Source organism: Mytilus trossulus, chromosome 1, assembly GCF_036588685.1.
Source record: "Mytilus trossulus isolate FHL-02 chromosome 1, PNRI_Mtr1.1.1.hap1, whole genome shotgun sequence".
Lineage (NCBI taxonomy): Eukaryota > Metazoa > Mollusca > Bivalvia > Mytilida > Mytilidae > Mytilus > Mytilus trossulus.
In genome coordinates, this window is record NC_086373.1 from 49797747 (window position 1) to 49820481 (window position 22735).

The following is a 22735-nucleotide window of genomic DNA, read 5'->3' on the forward strand; positions in this document are numbered from 1 at the left end:
TGTTGCAATATCTTTACTTAACAGTTGCAAATGTGTAAATTATAATATATAAGGTTATCAACCATTTGCATTTAATCTTTTTTAATAAATTTCCTTTCAAACCAAATTATTCATAATTAATCGGTTTACAGTAACATTATTTACTCCTTTATGAATACTCAGAATAAAACTGTTCTTCTACTGTGGATTCATTATTATTCATTGGATACCAATTTTTGTGGATTTTGTATGCAGATTTTGGCAAAACCATGAAATTAAATATCCACGAACATGTTTATTTTTCTCAATCCACAAAATTTGGTACCCATGAAAATAAATGAATCCACAGTATATATATATTTAGGTTATTACCTTCTGAAAAGAACTTTGTGTTGTTTTTTGTTTGCTGCTTTTATCATGCCTATCAGCAAACAATCTATCAATCTGAAAAAAAATTTAGATTTTAAGACTCAAATTCTAAAATACCACATTTTATCATTTTAATATAGTACTAAAACATATCTGCAACAGCGATATGAATATGAACAGCACATTGGGATAAATTGTGTCATATCCATTTTAATTTAAATCAGCACAGGAAATCTGTTTGAACTAAACTAAACATTGAGATAGAACAATAACATGCTAGTACCTTCAATAACTGTTAACAAGGTAAACAGTCTGTAGCAAGACAAGTCAATTCTTCTGACTCTGAGCTAATCAGTCTTTTCACTTCTAATTACCTTGTGCTCAGAGTAGCAGATTAATAACAATTTTCAAGCTCTTCTTTTGGTTTAGGCAGAGAGAAAACTCTCTACCTTCACCCTAATGGCAAGATCACTACCCCCATCACCACTGATATAGTAGACTTTAATTCAGTCACATAACGTTTCAGTTAAGACAAGTTTAAGCTTAGCATGGTCTTCTAAGTTTTCACTTGTATTTTATTCCTATTAAGCAGCAACATCTATATATTTTGAACATATTCTATAAATACTTACTGATAGAAAAGTTTCATGTTTCCCAGCAAACAAACTGACAGTAATGAAGCAAACTGGGCTCTGTTAAAAAAAATAGTTCATTCACCATTGTGAAATAAAATATGAATATCAACAAAATATCAGTACATGTAAACTTAAAACTAACACAAATTGTTGTCTTAATTTTTTCAATCTTTTTTTATTGATTTAATTAATTCTCTTGTTCATTATGAGATGCTACAAAATATAAACCTTACTAACAATTCTAGTTAAGTTTAATTCTTATCTGATATACCTAAAAATTATCTGCATATTAAATGCATTTTCTTTAAAAAGAATATTCATTTGGTAATTCTAACATGACGTCCTTCAAACGCTTTGAGTACACACTCGTGGTAAAATATGAATATATTGACTGGGCTGTTCCGATGGTACTCCAACTTCCTATAGTTTTTTATGAATGTGCTCACCCGAGGTCATAGCACGTTGATGTCAGAATACATATTTTACAGGAAAATCCACGCTTGTGAAACCAAAAATCTACACAACAAGGAAATGTAAACAAACATTGCTAAAATGTGGTATATAAGCCATTTTTTTTAAACATATAAGACATTTAAGTAAAATTTTCATTTAAATTCATCCAACCCTATCTACATATGTTATTTTAAATAGTTTAAGCATGTCACTTATTCAGTTTGTTTAAGCATGTCACTTATTCAGTTTGTTCCGTTCTTTTACGTCAATTTAATAGTGCGTTTATTTATGGGAACGGCAAATAGTGCCTTCACCTAGAGCGCTTCAATCCAAAACAATTGCTGTATTTGTCCTATTAGAATCAAAATAATTCATTGGGGCTTGTATATATCGTAATTTTACCACAAGTGGTCCCTATATGCCGATATTTTACCCCTCGATATCGCTCAGGGTCATAAAGGGCCAACCCATGGTGAAATCACGATATATTCAAGCCCCCATGAATTATTTCTAAATTGATTTAAGATTTTTGTTCCTTAACATATGAACAAACTTCTAAAGTGTCTTACTTGTCTTGTGGTGTCAGTTTATTCTGACTTTCTAAAGTTTGCACAAGTGATTTCATGAACAGTTTATTGGTCATAAGCTTGTCAAACATATCCATAGCTTTCTGTACTTTCCTTCTGTTGTCATCTGTTACCTAAGAATAACAATAAAAATCTGTTAAAACACATTATATGTTTTACATATTCCAATGTACCACTATCTTTTTTTTTTGCTAGACTTGTGGGTTCTTGCCCAATATTTAAATCAACATTTTTCTTCCGGTGTCTGGACATGAAAGTTATAGTATAACAAATTATTGATGATTTTATTCCATTATTGATTCAAGAAAGACAGTAAAAACTTGTTCCATTCCACCTGGGTTTTTTTCAACTTAATCTAAGTGTTGCTAATAAAATGTTGCCTTCAATCTTAGTTACCAGTTATCATAAAAAAGTCACAATTTTCTTGACTGCTGTTAAATAGACACTTTGTTTGGAAATTTTCATCTATGGGTTACCAAAATTTAAAGTTAAGGTATGTCAATAGCCTCAATCTTAAACAGCTTTTATTAGTAACTAGTGTGTGGTGTCATATTTTTCTATTGTAAAGCAAGAAAAGGTTTGTCAAATATACAGAAGAAATCATCTTTTTGCACATAAATTCTGAACCTCACAACCTTTTTAAATCTGAAATTATGACAAATTTATATGTAACTTGAAATCAAAATGTTTAACTACATATAATAATTATATCAAAGAGAAGGATAATTTTATTTTGAAATTTAAAACCATTTGTTAAATTCATTTGAAAAAAAAATTGTGTAAAAAATCAACATTGCATTTTAATGTATAAACAATTTGCTTTCTAAAATTGAGAATTTTGTTGACACATTTCTGGGAATTTAATGCATTAAATTGGAGTTTATACATTTTCGTTCATGTCCTCATCATCTGTTACCCTTTCTTATCAGGTGTTTAATATTAGCAGAAACTTTGATAAGTTATTTTTGTCTATAGAGATAAGATAAGGATTTGACCAATCACATTATAGATAGGGAAGGGATAGGTGGTCATTTTATAAAGCTTGTTGCAGTTACAGCAGCCATTTTTGTATCTCAGAGATTTAATTTGATTTTACTTCTATTATATTTGCTATTTGGATTTATACATATACAGTATTCGTATGTTTATTCTCAACTGACACTTGTTCACTAAGTAGAAGTGTTTTCGTTTCCAGTAACACGGATTTACGTTTTTAAAACATTCAGAATCAGCAACAAAGGTACTTTAGTTCATGCTGCATTATCTTGTTGAAATAGAACACCGTTTTCTCCAGAATTTGTAACTTTCATATTTTCTCGTAAAGACGATTCTAGTTGCGTGGATTATATTCTGCTTATTCTAAACCCTACGTTATCATGGGACCAATTCGTAGATCGGGGACAAGGACAAACGTGCATTACGATCCGGAAATGCCTGAAAATTGGACACTAGTTAGACTTAGACAAGAACTAAACACAAGAGGGATAAGAATTCCTCCAAATACGAGGAGAATGGCATTGGTCAGACTTCTCCGCGAGTCAAGACAAAATATTAGATCCGATGCGGGGAGAGACAACGAGGGCCACGCTGACACCATATTGGGAAGTGCGCGATCCCAGAATTCAACTGCCACAGACACAACAACCGACCACGTGCACGATGCCATATTAGGAAGTGCGGCATCCCAAGATGCATCTGCAGAAACAAATAATAGAACCCTAATAAACATTGTTTCAAGACTGTCAACTACAGTGCAGTCCTTGCAACATAATGTAACAACATTAACTGGCCAAGTTAATACTCTTATTTCACAAAGAACAGTGGACGGGCGTGAACAGAGAACAGTGGACGCACGTGAACAGACAACAACAACAACAACGCTAACCGGAAACACGTGGATCCCTACTTTCGGTTCATCCGGAAATCAACTGAGAAGTGAAGAAGTCAATGCCAATGGTCTTAACTTCAATTTGGAGACAGCATACTCTGCTCTAAGGAGTAATTCATTGCCAACGGCTGCAGCAGGCAGCGAGGAACAAGCTATTAGGAACAACCGTTTTGTTCAAACACCAAGAGGCTATTCAGCCGAGTCTTTGCCGTTCGTGGAAACAGTTACACCCCAATTAAGGAGAAACATAATATCAGGTATGGACATAAACCTATCCTCACTTCTTATCCCGTATTATGTGGGAATGGGTACAACAGACGGGGAAGATAAGAGCGAAACTTCTAGTTTTCATACGAAACCTGACCCACGGTTAAACAGATCTTTGTCCATTGGGGAGTTTATCCAAGCGTTTGGGATTTACAAGAACATTATGTGTTCAGCGTTCCCCAATCGTAGGAGTGAGCTTGACACATATGAGAGAGACATTGTAGACATGGCATCGCGATACCCTGGCAATGGTTTCTACGAGTACCATAAGAGATTTTCCCTCGATTCAGCTGCACATTTACGATACAATAATATGGCAGTTGATTGGTCCATACGGAACAATACCTTATTTTGTAATATATTCACAAATATAAGGCCTAACACATGTAATATTTGTGGCAGTACCTTTCACACATCAGGATTTTGTTCTGCAACTCAAAGGTCATCAGGAAATAAAATGAATGATTCCCAGGATACATATGGTAGGGAAAGGGTTTTTCATTCTGGAAGAGAAATTTGTAACAATTTCAATGGACACAGGGGGTGCATTCTGCCACGCTGTAGAAATGCCCATGTGTGTTTGGCTTGCAAAGGGGATCATCCAAGAATCAACTGCCAGCAGACAAAAAACGAGTTTCAGGGGCCTCAAAAGAACGGGCCCCACACACAGAGGAGAAATTAGAGACACCTGAAAATTTTGACATGTCTATCTCTACACCTGTTAATATAGATATTTTGGAAAAAGAGTTATGTAGGCATCCGGACTCAACTTTTAAAAATTATTTGATAAACGGTTTAAGATATGGTTTTCACACTGGGTTAAAGACTCTCCCATCAAAGTCTATTATTTGTAAAAATTTGAAGTCAGCATCTACAAATCCTACTTGCGTGTCAGAATTACTTGAAACTGAAGTGTCAAAAGGATACCTCATTGGACCTTTTAACGATATTCCTTTTAGCAATTATCGCATAAATCCAATTGGTTTAGCCGAACATAAATATAGTAAGAAAAGGCGTTTAATTGTTGATCTTTCAGCACCACATGAGGATGAGGACAATCCGAGTCTAAATGAACTTATAGATAAGGAAGAATTTTCTTTACAATATGTTTCTATTGATGATGCTACTCATATTATAAAGCAGTTAGGTAGTAAAAGTTGGCTTCTGAAAACAGATGTTTGCGATGCGTTCAAAATTATTCCCCTTAAGTCAGAATTATGGCCATATCATGGTATACAGTGGAACAACAAGTTTTATTTTTTTAAGAGATTAGTGTTTGGGTGTAGATCAAGTCCCAAAATTTTTGATACACTATCCAGGGCTGTTTGCTGGATAGCTAGAAATAACTATGGTATTGTAAATATTTTACATTTGTTAGATGATTTTTTAATTATTGTACCTAGAGCAGATAATGCTCAGCTAATAATGAGCAATGTGTTAAAAATGTTTTCATCTTTGGGTATACCTTTGTCAAAAAAGAAAACTGAAGGTCCTTGTGTCATTTTAGAATATTTGGGTATTTTTCTTGATACTATAAAGATGGAGGCACGTTTGCCTAAAGAGAAAATTGCAAGAATTCAAGAAGTTATTGAATCTTTTTCTAAACGTAATACATGTACCAAAAGAGAACTTTTAAGTCTGCTAGGACACTTAAATTTTGCAAGTAGAGTTATTTTACCAGGCAGATCATTTGTGTCTCACTTGATTAAGCTTTCAACAACTGTTAAAAAATTGTCACATCATGTACATATTAAGAATTGCAGATCAGATTTGGCAATGTGGTCTCAATTTCTTAAAAACTGGAATGGAATATCTTTTTTTATTAATGATGACATTATTAAAGCTGCAGACATTCAACTTTACACAGACGCAACACCTAAATCGTTCGGGGGATTCTATCAGGGAAGTTGGTTTCAAGGCGAATTTACATCAGAACTTTTACATGAGCAAACGTCTATGGCCTTCTTTGAACTGTACCCTATAGTGATGGCCTGTGCTCTATGGGGTCACAATTGGAGTAGAAAACGAATTTTATTTTACTGTGACAATTTAAGTACTGTAGAGATTATCTCCAAAGGAAGATCAAAAATCCAGAGTATAATGAAACTTGTGAGGAAACTAACTTATCTTTCTGCTCTTTATAACTTTGTCATTCATGCACAACATATTGCTGGTGTCGAAAACACTGTAGCAGACTCTATTTCTCGTTATCAGATGAGGAAGTTTCGTTCACTACAACCACTGGCAGATCAAGAACCAACACCTTGCCTGAAGCCATCCCAGTTAATGATGAGTTGATTCACCAAGTTGAGGAATTATGGGAAGCCAGCCTTTGTCAGAGTACAAAGAAAGCTTATATGACTGGTGTTAAATGTTTTCAAAACTTTATGGTTATGAATGGAAAAGACTGTTTTTTAAATGCATTGCCATTTATAGATGAGAATTGTTTAATTTTCTTTGTTGCCTTTTGTAAAAATTCATTAAAACTAGCACATTCAACTGTTAAATTGTATTTAGCAGGTATAAGACACTACTTTTTAAAACAGGGTCATTCTGACCCGCTAGCAAATACGGTTCGTTTGCAGTGCATTCTAAGAGGTTTAAAAAAGTCTCAGTGTAATATACGTCCCAAGCGAATGCCTATTACTTCTACAATTTTAAAAGAGCTATGTAAATTGTTGAGGTCAGGGGTATTTTCTCCATTGATTGATTTAATGCTAGAAAGCGCATTTAATTTAGCTTTTTTTGGATTCCTCAGATGTGGAGAATTTACTTGTCGGAGTAAAGATTTTTCTAAGGATAACATTGTTTCAATTCAAGATATTTCTCTAGATGGGTCACTAAAAAATTTAGTTTTCCATTTACATTCTTCTAAGTGTGATCCATTCAGGCAAGGTGTAAATATTACTATTTTTGAAAACAATGTTTTTCACCCTGTAGCTACTTTGAGTAAATATATCAAATTCAGAACTAATTTAGGAGCTAAGCCTCAGTCACCTTTGTTCGTTAATGATGCTTATGACCATACTCCCTTATCAAGGGATCGTTTTATTTCTTTGCTGAGAAATTTACTTTTTAGACTTGGGTATAAAGATGATAAATTTTGTGGGCATTCATTTAGAATAGGAGCAGCTACATCTGCAGCTGCTGCAGGAATAGAAGACCACATTATTCAAACTCTAGGCAGATGGTCATCTGATTGTTACATACGTTATATTAGAACCAACCCTAAAACTATACATGCAGCTCAAGATAAAATGTGTTTTTAAGGGAACATTTCTCTTAGTAGATTTTATACATCATTTCATATTATTGGCACATATTGTGAAGTTAAATATATGTATATGTACAGATTTTATATATTTGTATTAGTTTTTATTTTTTTATTTTTATTTTATTTAATTGTTTTATCATATAGATCCAATGTACATACATTTATAAGTTACTTTTTTTTTTTTTACATATTTGATGTATCTTTTCTTGGGGGCTTTCACTCTTTAATTTCGCTCATTTTGGCCAACATAATTTCAGGGAAATTATTTTCCCCCAATTCATTTATACATATTTAAAATTATTAAGTACATTTGTACACCTGCTGGCATCTACCGCAGGATCTATTTTTATTCGCATTAGGTAATCTGCTGGCATCTACCGCAGAATCTATTTTTTATTCGCATTCACCTGCTCGGATCTACCACAGGTTCTCGAAATTAGTTTTGTCTGCTCGGATCTACCACAGGCATAAGTAATTTATATTTTTGTATTTTATGTCTGCTCGGATCTACCACAGGCATAAGTAATATATATTTTTTCGTATGTTTTTGTCTGCTCGGATCTACCACAGGCATAACTTATATATATTTTGTGTATGTTATTCTTCAAAAACTGTAATGAGTAGCCCCCTAGAAAGCCAAATGTTACATCAAGGTATTAATATGTAAATGTTTTACTATTTAGTATGCTGGGTTTTTTTTGTATGTTATATGAAAATGTTTTAGCTCTTAGTGAGTTTTAGATTTTTGTTCTAATAAATAGTTTAGTTTTATATCTTATCTTAGTTATATACAATTAGTAATTGTAGTTTTGGTATATGTTGGTTTGCCAAGATTATTCAGGACCACAAGCGACGGTACACTCACTATCATACATACTGGTGCCCTTAGTAGTTGGCAGAATGAATATTATGATTTATGTTTTGGTTGTTTTATGCAAGGATCAAGCTATTAGATATGGAAGATTTGGTATGAGAGCCAATGAGACAAATCTTCATAGTATCAAACATACAAACTCTAACAGAATTTTGTTTTAAGTGGGATATTTTTCTTGTCTGGAGAATGATGTATAAATGGGAATTTAATGCATTAAATTGGAGTTTATACATTTTCGTTCATGTCCTCATCATCTGTTACCCTTTCTTATCAGGTGTTTAATATTAGCAGAAACTTTGATAAGTTATTTTTGTCTATAGAGATAAGATAAGGATTTGACCAATCACATTATAGATAGGGAAGGGATAGGTGGTCATTTTATAAAGCTTGTTGCAGTTACAGCAGCCATTTTTGTATCTCAGAGATTTAATTTGACCCTCCCGCCATCCCCTTTCACACAAGTTTAATTGGGGCTACTTGTTCAACAAACAATAAAATTAAGAAACACTATTCACTCAGCACACTAGGCCAACATAATTTCAGGGAAATTATTTTCCCCCAATTCATTTATACATATTTAAAATTATTAAGTACATTTGTACACCTGCTGGCATCTACCGCAGGATCTATTTTTATTCGCATTAGGTAATCTGCTGGCATCTACCGCAGAATCTATTTTTTATTCGCATTCACCTGCTCGGATCTACCACAGGTTCTCGAAATTAGTTTTGTCTGCTCGGATCTACCACAGGCATAAGTAATTTATATTTTTGTATTTTATGTCTGCTCGGATCTACCACAGGCATAAGTAATATATATTTTTTCGTATGTTTTTGTCTGCTCGGATCTACCACAGGCATAACTTATATATATTTTGTGTATGTTATTCTTCAAAAACTGTAATGAGTAGCCCCCTAGAAAGCCAAATGTTACATCAAGGTATTAATATGTAAATGTTTTACTATTTAGTATGCTGGGTTTTTTTTGTATGTTATATGAAAATGTTTTAGCTCTTAGTGAGTTTTAGATTTTTGTTCTAATAAATAGTTTAGTTTTATATCTTATCTTAGTTATATACAATTAGTAATTGTAGTTTTGGTATATGTTGGTTTGCCAAGATTATTCAGGACCACAAGCGACGGTACACTCACTATCATACATACTGGTGCCCTTAGTAGTTGGCAGAATGAATATTATGATTTATGTTTTGGTTGTTTTATGCAAGGATCAAGCTATTAGATATGGAAGATTTGGTATGAGAGCCAATGAGACAAATCTTCATAGTATCAAACATACAAACTCTAACAGAATTTTGTTTTAAGTGGGATATTTTTCTTGTCTGGAGAATGATGTATAAAAAGCTATTATTGTCTTAACCTACCATTGGTTCAAAAAGAAGTGAATGTGAGCAACTATCTTGGTTAGGAAACAGTTGATGGAAGGCATATGACTGGTAATTACAGTACGGCACTCGTGATGTTACTAAATCTGATTTGATGTCTCGGATAGTCATTTGAGCATCAGCAAATTCTGAAATAAATATAAAAATATATCAATTTAAATTGCTTTTAAAAATGGTAATTTGCAGTTCCTTAAGCATTATGCCATTTTTGTTTATAAATAACAGAACTTTTCCACTTGTACCTATATATTTTTTTTAATCTAGACTTTTAACAGAGACATAACTAACTATATGTTTCTTATAAGTATATAGTTTTTCATATTTGAATCTTTTAGGAAGTAAAAAAGTAAACGGGTACAAAAATACCAACTAACATAAAAATACACCTCTAATTTGCTTTGAGAATTGGTAAATAAATTTGGTATACTTTTAAACATCTACTGTCAATAATGTTCACTTTTAATTTTGTGTGCATTTAAACTGCCTGTACGAAATTTGATGCCCATACAGCCCGTAACAGAGAAGTGATTGAATTCGCGTTTCTTTACCGTCAGAATAAGATGCGTTATCGACAAACTTATTTCAGAAGTGACATTATTTAATTTTCTTCATCGACAAAATATTTCATGTCCAACATGTAAGTTTTCATTGTTTAAGGTGGTACCTAACACTACAGGGAGATAACTCTGTAAAATCAGCTAAACGTTTTAATTGCGTTGTGTTGTTAAAGGAAAATTAAGCTTTTCAAAGATCAAAATAAGTTTTTGTCAAACTGCTATATAACCAGTGTAATTTTCTTATAAAACGGTTGGTTCAAATTTTTTGAATTTTTTATATTTTTGTCAAAGGGTCAAAGTAAATACTTTGTCAAAATTTTAAGAAAATTAAACGAGCCAAATTAATTTTAGTTACAGTGTTGGGTACCACCTTAAGTCGAAGTTTTTTTTACACAGTAAAACATTTTTTTATAACACACCTCTGTCATTGGCATTTTCATTTTAACTGTAAAGGATCAAATACGGGATCTCCGAAATTTCCGATCATTTGTTACGAGGAAATCATTATTCAATCAAACATATGTCTTTGTTCATGACACATATTATGAAATACAAAGGAGTTGAAATGATCAGATACTTTCGAACTGATGGAAACAAAAATACATCATCTAGAATGTGTGTTCTGTCATAAACAATGGCTTCGTCGTGCGAATCGACGAGATCATGTTACATGTAACTGATCTTAGCTCTAGAAAAAGATGGTGCGACCTCGATAAAATCTTTATCAATTTAATATAAGCGATAAAAAAAATAACATCCACTGCTGTTTCTACTGTAAACATGAACTCATCGGTTAGTGCAATGAAGGCACTTTTAAAGATTGAGATTGTTGGTTTATTATTTACACCTTCGAGGTATTAAAATTATTTTAGTGTTTATTTAAAGTTAAATTTATTTTCAAATCTCTTCTGTTTAAAATTGTCGAAACTTCTGTTTACATTTTTTTTGGTAAACTATCTATTCCAGAGTTAGGACCATATTATGATAAATACCCTTTTGAACAAGAATACTTTCTTTATAGAAGTATAGATCTGCTGGTTATAGATTTTTTTATAACTTTCATTATTGTGACGACGCGTTATGAAATTCAGATTAATTTATAAATGAAGTTCTATATACATTTTTGGTCATAAACACAAATCTTTTAAACAGTTCGACGAGTGCGTTAATGTTACAGTAGTCTGTTTACTGTAAGTTACTACGCTTGGCCCGATTCATCATTTATGGAAACTAATTCACCACTTTCATTTTTATTTCACCATCAGACATGGAGCTACATTTGAAACTAAATGTAAAGGAAAACTCTAAAATTAAAGAAATTTGACGTGATATACTGAAATTTTCTTATAATCAATTAAACGACTGCTTTTATTAGATATGTGGTTTTTCATGGTCAAACCTTTTTCATTGTTAACGGACATTTTGAGATTTTTTATTGTAAAAAAATGGTGTTTTTTAAAGAAATCAACATTCAAAATTTAGAACTTCATGAACATGTACAGGAAGCTGAATCTGTTGCGTCCTTAAAATGTTCTGACCGTCCTAAAATTTAATGTACGGAAATGTTTTGGTAAATTAAATTCAAATCGGAATCAAATGTTTATGACACACAAAAAGAGAAACCAGAATCTCTTGATGACCAAAGGTGTGTACACGTTGGGGAGATTTAGAGCTTTACAGAAGGAGTGAGATTTCACCCTTGTTGAAAGCCTTGTGGAGACCTCTAGATTTTTAAATTCCCTCGGTTTTTCTCATGAATGGAGTGAGGTCTCTCTGTAAATTACCCCATATCTTTTCATTTTTCCTATTTACAGAAGGTTCCATGTGAAAATGTTCATTGGATCATATCTGTTTAACTAAATGTACAAAACAGGCTCAAGGAAACTTAAGGCGATATTTCTTTTTCAAACCCGAACTAGAAATCCATTTTTTTCTAATAGAGTACCTAACATTATTGTCAATGAGTTCAGACATGTGAAAAATTATATAATCATACACATGAAAGAAACACTGAACAGGCTTTCAGCAATAATTTTTACCTATTTAATATTAAGTAAATATTAACATGTACATGTTTTTGATAAAGTACAGATATTTTCTGTTCTGACTTTGAAGAAATGACTACTTTTCGCCCAATCGAAATGGTGCATGGACATATTTTGTTTCATATTATTAGAAAATTATTTTCAATATTATCGGTATTAAACTTGATAATTGACACATGAGAGTTTGTCAGCATTGTTAATCTTTTTAACGTTAAAGTACCAATAGTTCGGTCACTACTCAATTAAGTTTGTCGATAACGTAGCTAATTTTGACGGTAAAGAAACATCAATTCAATCACTTCTTTGTTACGGGCTGTATATGACATGGTTCTGATGACTTTAGTTTGATAAATTTTGAGTAACAACATGTTGATTTAGTATATTTCCAGTAAAGTCCAATTATATCCTGTAGGAAGGTTAGGTTCCATGTTTAATATTAAACCATAAGAGAAAAAGATTCTACCATATTCTCAAACATAAGATAGTAAAAACTTCAAATTTAAGAATGCCTGCATGGTAAGCCTTGCATCTTTAAATTTAACTTCCCTGAACCAATGAGTATCATATTTATTTATATATTGACCTTCATACCTTCTCTACTAGTTTCTCTGATTTTATCCTCAAGCACCAGTAACTCCATCTGGAATTTTTTTTCTGCTCCCTTCCTCTTGCGTTTTGATGCTAATACTACTGTTATAACTACAGCAACAGATACAAGGAGAGCTGTACCTAAAACTCCTATCAATATTGGCAATATTGGTAAGGCTGTAATGTATCTAATATTTCCCAAATTATCCTGAATATTTCCAACCTCCACCTATAAGTAAAGTACATTTTTTTTTTTAAATGGCCTTAAATGCACCCACAGAAATCAGGCAACTGCACAGTCCACTTCAAGTAGTCAATAATTTCTAAACTCAATTTATTTATAACTGACTCCTCTCTAAATAATGAACAGTTATCAATGTAGATTTTAAATAATTTTTGACTGCAAACTTGGTATTCAAAAGAGAAATTAATTTTATTACTCTATCAATACAAAAATTCATGAAAATTGCATAAGATGTTATATAAACACAACCTTAACCATTGTATTTAATATTTTGAATATTTCTAAAAAAAGGAAATTACTAACCACAACAAACACTATAGTTTCATCACTGTGATTTGTACGTGGTTTACTTTTTGGTGGAAGACATGTTATATTCCAATTAGATATCTGTTGTATGAGACAAGTGCCATCAAGTCCTATCTTTACTGTATAATCACTCTGAAGTGCACCTTCTAGTAAGCTTCTGCCCTGAAAAAATATAAGAGCTTGATGAGTTACAGTATATCTTATTCTCTAATCAAGCTTTTCAGTATACAAATACAAGTGTACAAATAACTGGATGCAACATACGTATTGTATACATATATAGTTTCCTGGTATCCTGCTTTTGTTACACACAAATGAATTACATTCAAATTACTGGTAATGTCCCAGTTCATATGGTCTCTTATCAGTTTGTGTCTAGGAAATATCTATTTCTTAAATGAGTGTCTAGGAATTTCAACCCTCAGATCAACAAGGTCGCAAAACAACACAAAAAGTTTTGAAAACGTTATTATCTGCCCCTGCTTCTGTATCATATGCCCTAAAATCTGGTTCTAATTTGGTTTTGTAGTTTCAGGAGAAGATTTTTTGAAGAAAACATAATAAACAAATTGTGTAAAATTGTCCTTCAAGGGCAATAAATAAATTGACCATTTTTGCCACATAAACTTAATTGTAGATCTTACTTTGCTGAACATTTTTGCTGTTTACATATAAACTAGAGGCTCTAAAGAGCCTGTGTCGCTCACCTTGGCATATGTGAATTAAACAAAGGAAGCAGATAGTTCATGACAAAATTGTGTTTAGGTGATTGTGATGTGTTTGTACATCTTCCTTTACTGAACATTCTTGCTGCTTACAATTATCTCTATCTATAATGAACTTGTCCGTGTAGTTTCAGTGGAAAATGTTAGTAAAAATTTACAAATTTTATGAAAATTGTTAAAAATTGATTATAAAGGACAATAACTTCTTAGGGGGTCAATTGACAATTTTGGTCATTTTGACTTATTTTTGAGTCTTAAATTGCTGTACATTATTGCAGTTTACAGTTGTTTATCTCTATCTATAATAATATTCAAGATAACCCAAAACAGCCAAATGTCCTTAAAATTACCAATTTAGGGGCAGCAACCTAACAACAAGTTGTTTGATTCATCTAAAAATTTCAGGGCAGATAGATCTTGACCAGATAAACAATTTAACCCTTTGTCAGATTTGCTCTAAATGCTTTGGTTTTTGAGTAATAAGTAAAAAACTGCATTTTACCCCTATGTTCTATTTTTAGCCGTAGCGGCCATCTTGGTTGGTTTGCCCGGTCACAAACACAATTTTTAAACTAGATAGCCTAATAATAATTCTGGCTATGTTTGGTAAAATTTGGCCCTGTAGTTTCAGAGGAGAAGATTTTTGTAAAAGTTTACCAAGATTTACGAAAAATTGTTAAAAATTTACTATAAAGGGCAATAACTCCTAAAGGGGTCAAATGACAATTTTTTTCCTGTTGAGTTATTTGTAAATCTTACTTTGCTGAACATTTTTGCTGTTAACAGTTTATCTCTATCCATAATAATATTCAAGATAATATCCAATAACAGCAAAATTTCCTTAAAATTACCAATTCAGGGGCAGCAACCCAACAACGGGTTGTCCCATTCATCTTAAAATTTCAGGGCAGATAGAACTTGACCAGATAAACAATTTTTCCTTGTCAGATTTGCTCTAAATGCTTTGATTTTTGAGTAATAACCAAAAACTGCATTTAACCTTCATGTTCTATTTTTAGCCCTGGCGGCCATCTTGTTTGGTTGGCTGGGTCAAAAAACACAAATTGTAATCTAGATACATCAATTAGGATTGTGGCCAAGTTTAGATTAATTTGGCCCAGTAGTTTCAGAGGAGAAGATTTTTGTAAAAGATCATGGAGATTTACGAAAAATGGTTAAAAATTTACTATAAAGGGCAATAACTCCTAAAGGGGTCAACTGACCATTTTGGTCATGCTGACTTATTTGTAAATCTTACTTTGTTGAACATTATTGCTGTTTACAGTTTATCTCCATCTATAATTATATTCAAGATAATAACCAAAAACAGTAAAATTTCCTTTAAATTATCAATTTAGGGACAGCAACCCAACAATGGGTTGTCTGATCCATCTGAAAATTTCAGGACAGATAGATCTTGACCTGATAAACAATTTTACCCCTTGTCAGATTTGCTCTAAATGCTTTGGTTTTTGAGTTATAAGCCAAAAACTGCACTTTACCCCTATGCTCTATTTTTGGCCATGGCGGCCATCTTGGTTGGTTGGCCGGGTCAAAAAACACAAATTTTAAACTAGATACATCATTAATGATTGTGGCCAAGTTTAATTTAATTTGGCCCAGTAGTTTCAGAGGAGAAGATTTTTGTAAAAGTTAACGACGGACGACAGACGACGGACGCCAAGTGATGAGAAAAGCTCACTTGGCCCTTCCTGCCCGGTGAGCTAAAAAGAAGATGTGGTATGATTGCCAATGAGACAACTGACCACAAGAGACCTTAATGACACAGACATTAACAACTATAAGTCACCGTACAGCCTTCAACAATGAGCAAAGCTCATACCACATAGTCAGCTATAAAAGACCCCGATGTGACAATGTACAACAATTCAGTTTATTTTTATCTATAATAATATTCAAGAAAAATATCAACAACAAAATTTCCTTAAAATAACCAATTTAGTGACAGCATCTCAACAATGAGTTGTCAGATTCATCTGAAAATTTCAGAACTGATAAAACTTAAAATAATGAACAATAATACCCATTCAGATTTGCTCTAAATGCTTTAGTTTTTGAGATAACAAGCCTAAAAATGCCTTTCAACCCTGGATTATATCTTTTAGCCATGGTCGTCATGTTTTTTGACGAGACAGAAAATAAAACAGAAACTTTATTCTAGATACTCTTAGGATCATTCAGCTTAAGTTTTGTTGAAATTGATTCAAAAGTTTCAGAGAAGATGTTTGAAATAGTTTCCACTGGATAGCGACAACTGACTCAAAGTGATGGCAAAAGCTTATATTTCCTTTGAAAAAGTGAGCTAAAAGTTCATCAATTTTTAGGTTTAGAAAAGGGGCATTTACTCATCAATGGTAAAAGTGACACCACCCAATTTCAACAATTATCTGTGTTTTGTGGTAAAAAGTATTGTGCATAAGTTTCCAACATCATGTTCAGAACCAAAACTATTTTTTTTAAGACTTATGGATTGTACAGGATGGATGATCAAGTGCAACAATTATAATGCCCCTTCCATGAAGGACAGAAAATTCAAATTCTTGAAATAAATTTCTATGTCTTTTGTTTTATTATTGCAAATAAAATTTATATTTAACAATATAACAGGCTATTATTTGAACTTGGAATTATTTTTAATTATGGAATATGCATAATATCTTGTGCTTAATTTTTGTTAATAAAGTCCAAATTTATTCTGCACTTTAATGTTCTGTTCTGCGCACAACACTTTCTATCACAAAGAAGATAGTACATCTATACAAAATAAATTGTACGGCAAGTATTTTGGCAGGCCTGTAGCCAGGCATTTCCAAGGGGGGTTTGTTGGACTCACAAACTCGACTTTTACAGTCACAATTCGAACAGAACATTGACTTTAACAGTGGTTATTTGTTTTAAAGGGGGGGGGGGGGGAAGGGGTTTCGTCCAAACCCCTACCAAATTAACATGGAATTTTATTAAAAGTTTCAAGCATAGGAAATTTTGCAAATTTCATAATTAAAAATAATTCCAAGTTCAAATAATAGCCTGTTAATTGTGTAACTTTGTTATGATTATCATAAAATACCTTTATCATAATTGGTACTCCTTCTTCCCCATCTTCATATTCTACAACATTGGTCAATTTGTCAAATTCTGGATTTTCTGCATAGTAGACCGTATAGGAAGACATATAACCATCGAAATGGATGTTCACCTTTTGACCAGTGGCTCTTTTCTTTCTACCAAAGTCTGATTTAACATATGGCGGAGCATCACATTCAACCTTCTCATCAGATTTAATGGTGCATAGTTTTTCCTGTAAAATACTTTGAATGCATGATCATGTCACATTAAGAATTTATTTGTCAGATACAAATTCATGAAAAGACAAGGGCAACTTATACATATCAATATCAAAATTAAGTTTGGTATGCAGTTGTATAAGCCCTGCTATGACTAAATTTCCAAGGAATTTTTTATGGACAAAGCCTTTGAGCTTGAATATTAATTGACTTTGAAACATGCATACTTTACCTTTTAAGTTTGATATTAAAAGAACCATTTATGGTAAGTCATTAGTTTAGTTTAAACATATTTATTTATAGTGGATTGGGAAACAAGTTTTACAACTTATATTAATCCCTTTCCACTTTGTGGGTGCGAGTGCTGCCTTGTAGCGGCATTAGCCTACTCTTTTTCGAAATCTACAAGGGTGTCTTTAACGTGCAAGAGATATGGCTCTCTCTTAACACGGGTCAGCCATTTATCGTCCCCGTCCGACGGACTATCATCGTTTTCTCAAGACCATACTCGCAAATGGTGTCGAGGGAGAGCCGAAAATTTAGTTTCTGAAATTTTCATCCCAAACGGGAATCGAACCAGGAACCTTTGTGATAGTAGTCCGATGCACTAACCACTACACCATGGTAAGTCATTGCTATTTGGTATGCACTTTTCTCTATTTCTAATTTAATGTATCCTTTTCCTGACCATTTTATTATTTTTATTTAATCAATATGTGATTTCTTTAGATCTCAGTTCTACATTGGTCAAAATTCGATTATTACATCAAATTTTCTTTCTTTCCTCTGAAATTCCTATTGTGATGTCATGAAAAAAGGCAACCATGCCTATTGCAACACATAGAAAGAACACATATTTTTGTAGGTTGTTCAAAAAGAAATATTCAGATTGTCTGCAAACTGTCTAAAATCATTAGAGAAAGATTCCCACAAAATCTAGTGTGATATGAATTTTATCCACTCTCAACAGTTAAATTTTCAAATTTCAAAATGAGGCACACTCAGCGTTTTAAATACTTGTTGAGCAGTTTAATATTTTTTTTAAATTTACTGTCTCGAGTTGATAAATATAGATTCTTACATTGATACCAGTGGATTATTGGATTTATCCAATCAAGATAGTTAAATTATCAATTTTAAAGTCTGAGCCGCCTCGGCAAGGACTTTAAAATCTATAATTTAACTATCGAGATTGGATAAATCTGATAATCCACAAGTAACTATATGTAATAATCTGTTTCTCTAATGATTTAAAAGACGTTTTCTTTTTTTGTTAACCCAAAATCCCCTTCGAGAGCCTTTCACATAGCACAAAAAGAGGGACAAAAGATACCAAAGGGACAGTCAAACTCGTAAATCTAAAACAAACTGACAACGCCATGGCTAAAAATGAAAAAGACAAACAGAAAAACAATAGTACACATGACACAACATAGAAAACTAAAGAATAAACAACACGAACCCCACTAAAAACTAGGGGTGCTCTCAGGTGCTCCGGAAGGGTAAGCAGATCCTGCTCCACATACAGCACCCGTCGTGTTGCTTATGTGATTACAAATCCGGTAAATAGTCTAATTCGGTAGGTCAAATTCATGAAAGGGAAGGGGATTGTAGTTATGACGTAAGGAACATATCCGATATCATTTGTGAAACGGTTATTCCATAACGGTCAACCAACTCGTGATGGCGTCCGTAAAATTTACGAAGGGATGATTTCAACTTCACCATTTGGAACTCTTGGTTTAATAGCTTCCTTGTGAGCAGTAACCCTCTATCAAGAAAATCGTGATAGGAAATGCAAGCACGGGAATATCGTATCAATTGGGAGATATATACCCCGTATGCAGGTGCTGCTGGAATGTTGCTACTTAGAAATGGAAAGTTCACAATTGGAAAGCTGAAATCATCTCTTTTGTCGTAAAGTTTTGTCTTCAACCGACCCTCATTGTCAATTTCTAGATGTAAGTCAAGATATGAAGCCGACTTAACTGTATCTGTAGTATCCTTTATCTCCAATTCGATGGGATAGATGCGATCCACATAGTCACCAAATTTTGAATTGTTTAGTGAAAGAACGTCATCTATATAGCGGAAAGTAGAGTTCAAGAATATTGCTAACTTCTTATCTTTCTTCCTAAGAAGTTCCTGCATGAAGTCAGCCTCATAATAATAAAGAAACAAGTCAGCAAGTAGAGGGGCACAGTTTGTTCCCATTGGGATGCCGACAGTCTGTTGAAAAACACGTCCTCCGAACGTAACAATTATGTTGTCAATCAAGAAATCAAGCATCTTGATAATATCTGTTTCAGAGAATTTTTTGTTTGAATCAGAATGATTCTTTACAAAGTATGATTTATCCCTCCCTAAGACAAGATACTTGTATCTACGTTGGCCATTCTTTTTTATGAAGCAAAGTAATACCAACTCTTTTAATTTGTCTTTTAGTTTGGAATGTGGAATACTTGTGTAAAGAGTAGAAAAGTCAAATGTTTTAATACTGTTACAAGATGAAAGAGAATTAGATTGTATGTACTCTAAAAGATCTTTGGAATTTTTAAGTATCCACATCTGATTCACGCCACCTCTAGAATAGGCAGTTTCACAATAACTTTGAAGCCTGTCTTTGATTGCTGATAAAATGGATGTTAATAATTAAGAAAGGGGTTTCGTGGAGCACTTGGAAGACCCAGCAATATACCATTGTTTGTAAGGACACTTATGTAGTTTAGGTATCCAATACAGTGATGGAAGATCCAGTTCTTCATCTTTGGTTGAAATACCAAAGGAACAAAGAACAGACCTATGATTATCCAGGATTTCCTCTTTGGTAAGTGTCGTGAGGGTATATGTTGGGTTTCCAAGTGAATTGTCTATACCTAATTCGTTTATTAAGCAATTAATGTAATGACTTTTACAGATAAAAACGATGTTATTTGGGGCTTTGTCTGCGGGGACAACAACATATTCATCATGGAGGTCAAATAGGTGTTTAGCAACATTTGGATCTTTGAAGATTGACGTAGCATGGGCATTGATGGACCCATTCAGTTTCTTAATTCTGATTTGTATTAACGACCTCACTGCCTTAATCCATTCGGATAGAGTGTCTACATCTTCCTTCTCGCGCTAAGCCCATTGACTGGCATAATCCTCGACTGAATCCATCAAAATTTTAAAGTTGTGTTTCCAATTGATGGATTTAGGCTCACGATATTTCGGACCTTTCGATAACACGTTTCGTAGAGAAGTGTTATTAACAATGTTAAGGTCACCGGTAATAACGTGGCCAGCAGGATTATATGTGAATTGGGAACTAGCACAAGTGCAATCAGGAGGTTTAGAGTTGAAGTCGTCAATATCGAGATCCTGCAAAACGCGTTTGTAATTGAAAATTTTAGTTGCAATAGGTTTGGTATAGGTATAAGAAATTATTGGTACAGACTGGTCTTTGAAATAAGGAGGTATTTTCGATTGAACTAATTTATGATGAAGGATATTGCCTAGGTTGACGCCATCGAGACCTTTGTTGGCAAAGGAAGGATTTAGAAAAGATCTTTTCTCTTTTTCATCTTTTCCAATGCGAACTGGCTTGAAAAGTCTGTGACTAGCAATATCCGAAATTATAGCTTGTAGTTTGTATTGGTTTGAATGAGGGTTTGTAACAGTGGATTCCAAACATAAATTGAACAGAGAATGAAGTTTTGAAAGGGGTAATGAATAAAGTTTCGTGCGAATGTGATTAATACCTAACGTTTTTTGTATGCATGGCAGCAAGTCATTAATAGAGACATCATGCACAGAGGGTGATGTATAATGACGATGGCCATGACTACGTCTACGTCGAGGAGTCGAGTTGAAAATATTCATCACATTCACCGAGTTACACGAAGGACTAGATAGAATACCTATACCATCAATTTTGTCATTGCAGCCATACGGTGTTGCAGTTCCCATTTGTCTAATCTAGTAGTCTTCTTTTTGTCTACGGAGAGTCAGTGAAAGATTAGGATTGTTCGAGCTATGGTATATTTTTTCAATAATTCGAACTGTCATAGAAACGATGGAATGATCAGGCTGATTGAAATGCTGGTATAGAATGTCGTTAGCATTGAGGTTAATGTCTGATCTATGACCGCACATACGTTTGTTTAGCCTTCCTTTCGTTTCACCGAAGTATACCAAGCCGCAAAGGTTGCACTCTAATCCGTAGACGACATTTATCGATTTACAATTCAGATCATCGTAACTTGTCAATTTCATTAACACCTGTTATCAAATTTTGATTCATCCAGTTAGCTAAAAAGGTCATGACCCTTAAAACCATCCAATGATCGTTTGAGATCACCAGGAACCACACGTTGATTAAATTTTTTTATACAATGCGTTTGGAAAGGGATAAATTTCCATAGAATTAGAGAAATGTTGTATCACACTCAATGCAGTGTTAGGAACTAAATGTATCAGAATTGAATCATATCATTTCTATGGTTTTCTTTCGTTTTTGTCCCTTACGCCTCACTCATTCATGGTCCATTTTCTCAGTTAACAATTTAAAAAAAAATTGTAATTTAAATTTCACCTTCCATTATACTGTAACAACTGGAAAAACATAACATTTAATATTTATTTACAACCTGGAATTTACTATGCCAACAGAAGAAATAAGTCAACTACAGATGAATGAAAACTTTATTGGATGATGGCCTGCAACAGAAATATTATTGACTTTATGAACATTTATTTGAATTGGACATACTGTTATATTTGCAACTTTTTAACTTTATGCATTTTGTTTGGCAAGTGCCCCTTCCACTTGTTTACCAAACTCGTTTTACTGTATAACATATGTTTCATAGATTGTAAGGTGCCTCGCACAAATATGCATATGCATATACATATATATATTTCAACCCATTATAAGTCCTGAAAGTGTCTCAGTAAGGAAATGTTTAAGTTTTAATATTGGTCCAAACCATGTTTGTTGTTTCTCCGTGAAGAGCCATTTTACAGGTCATTTGACCGCAGTAGGAAATAATTTTGTCGTTGTCATTATATATCTAAAAATCTCTTAAGTATTCTATAAGAGTAACAAATAAGTCATCACCTTAATAGTTTTATTAAGGTTCCATTATTTATATCTGTTAAAGATTAGTTTCTTAGGGATTATATTGTAACCAGTTTACTGCTGGAATTAGTATCAGTACTCACGGCGTCTGCTAGTCCTACGCACGGCTCGA

General features: G+C 33.2%; 1 protein-coding gene across 7 annotated transcripts in view; it reads right to left on the bottom strand.

The window, feature by feature from the left end:
* LOC134726436 (plexin-A1-like) overlaps positions 1-22735 on the bottom strand; it is a 201346-nt gene that overhangs the window by 35319 nt on the left and 143292 nt on the right. For all 7 annotated transcript variants that reach the window (XM_063590864.1, XM_063590856.1, XM_063590885.1 and 4 more), the window contains 7 exons: positions 17282-17512; positions 13466-13630; positions 12922-13147; positions 9708-9856; positions 2006-2136; positions 981-1040; positions 352-423 (listed from right to left, as the gene is read on the bottom strand). In XM_063590864.1, coding sequence (XP_063446934.1) covers positions 352-423; positions 981-1040; positions 2006-2136; positions 9708-9856; positions 12922-13147; positions 13466-13630; positions 17282-17512 — 1034 coding nt within the window. The remainder of the gene's footprint in view (positions 1-351; positions 424-980; positions 1041-2005; positions 2137-9707; positions 9857-12921; positions 13148-13465; positions 13631-17281; positions 17513-22735) is intronic.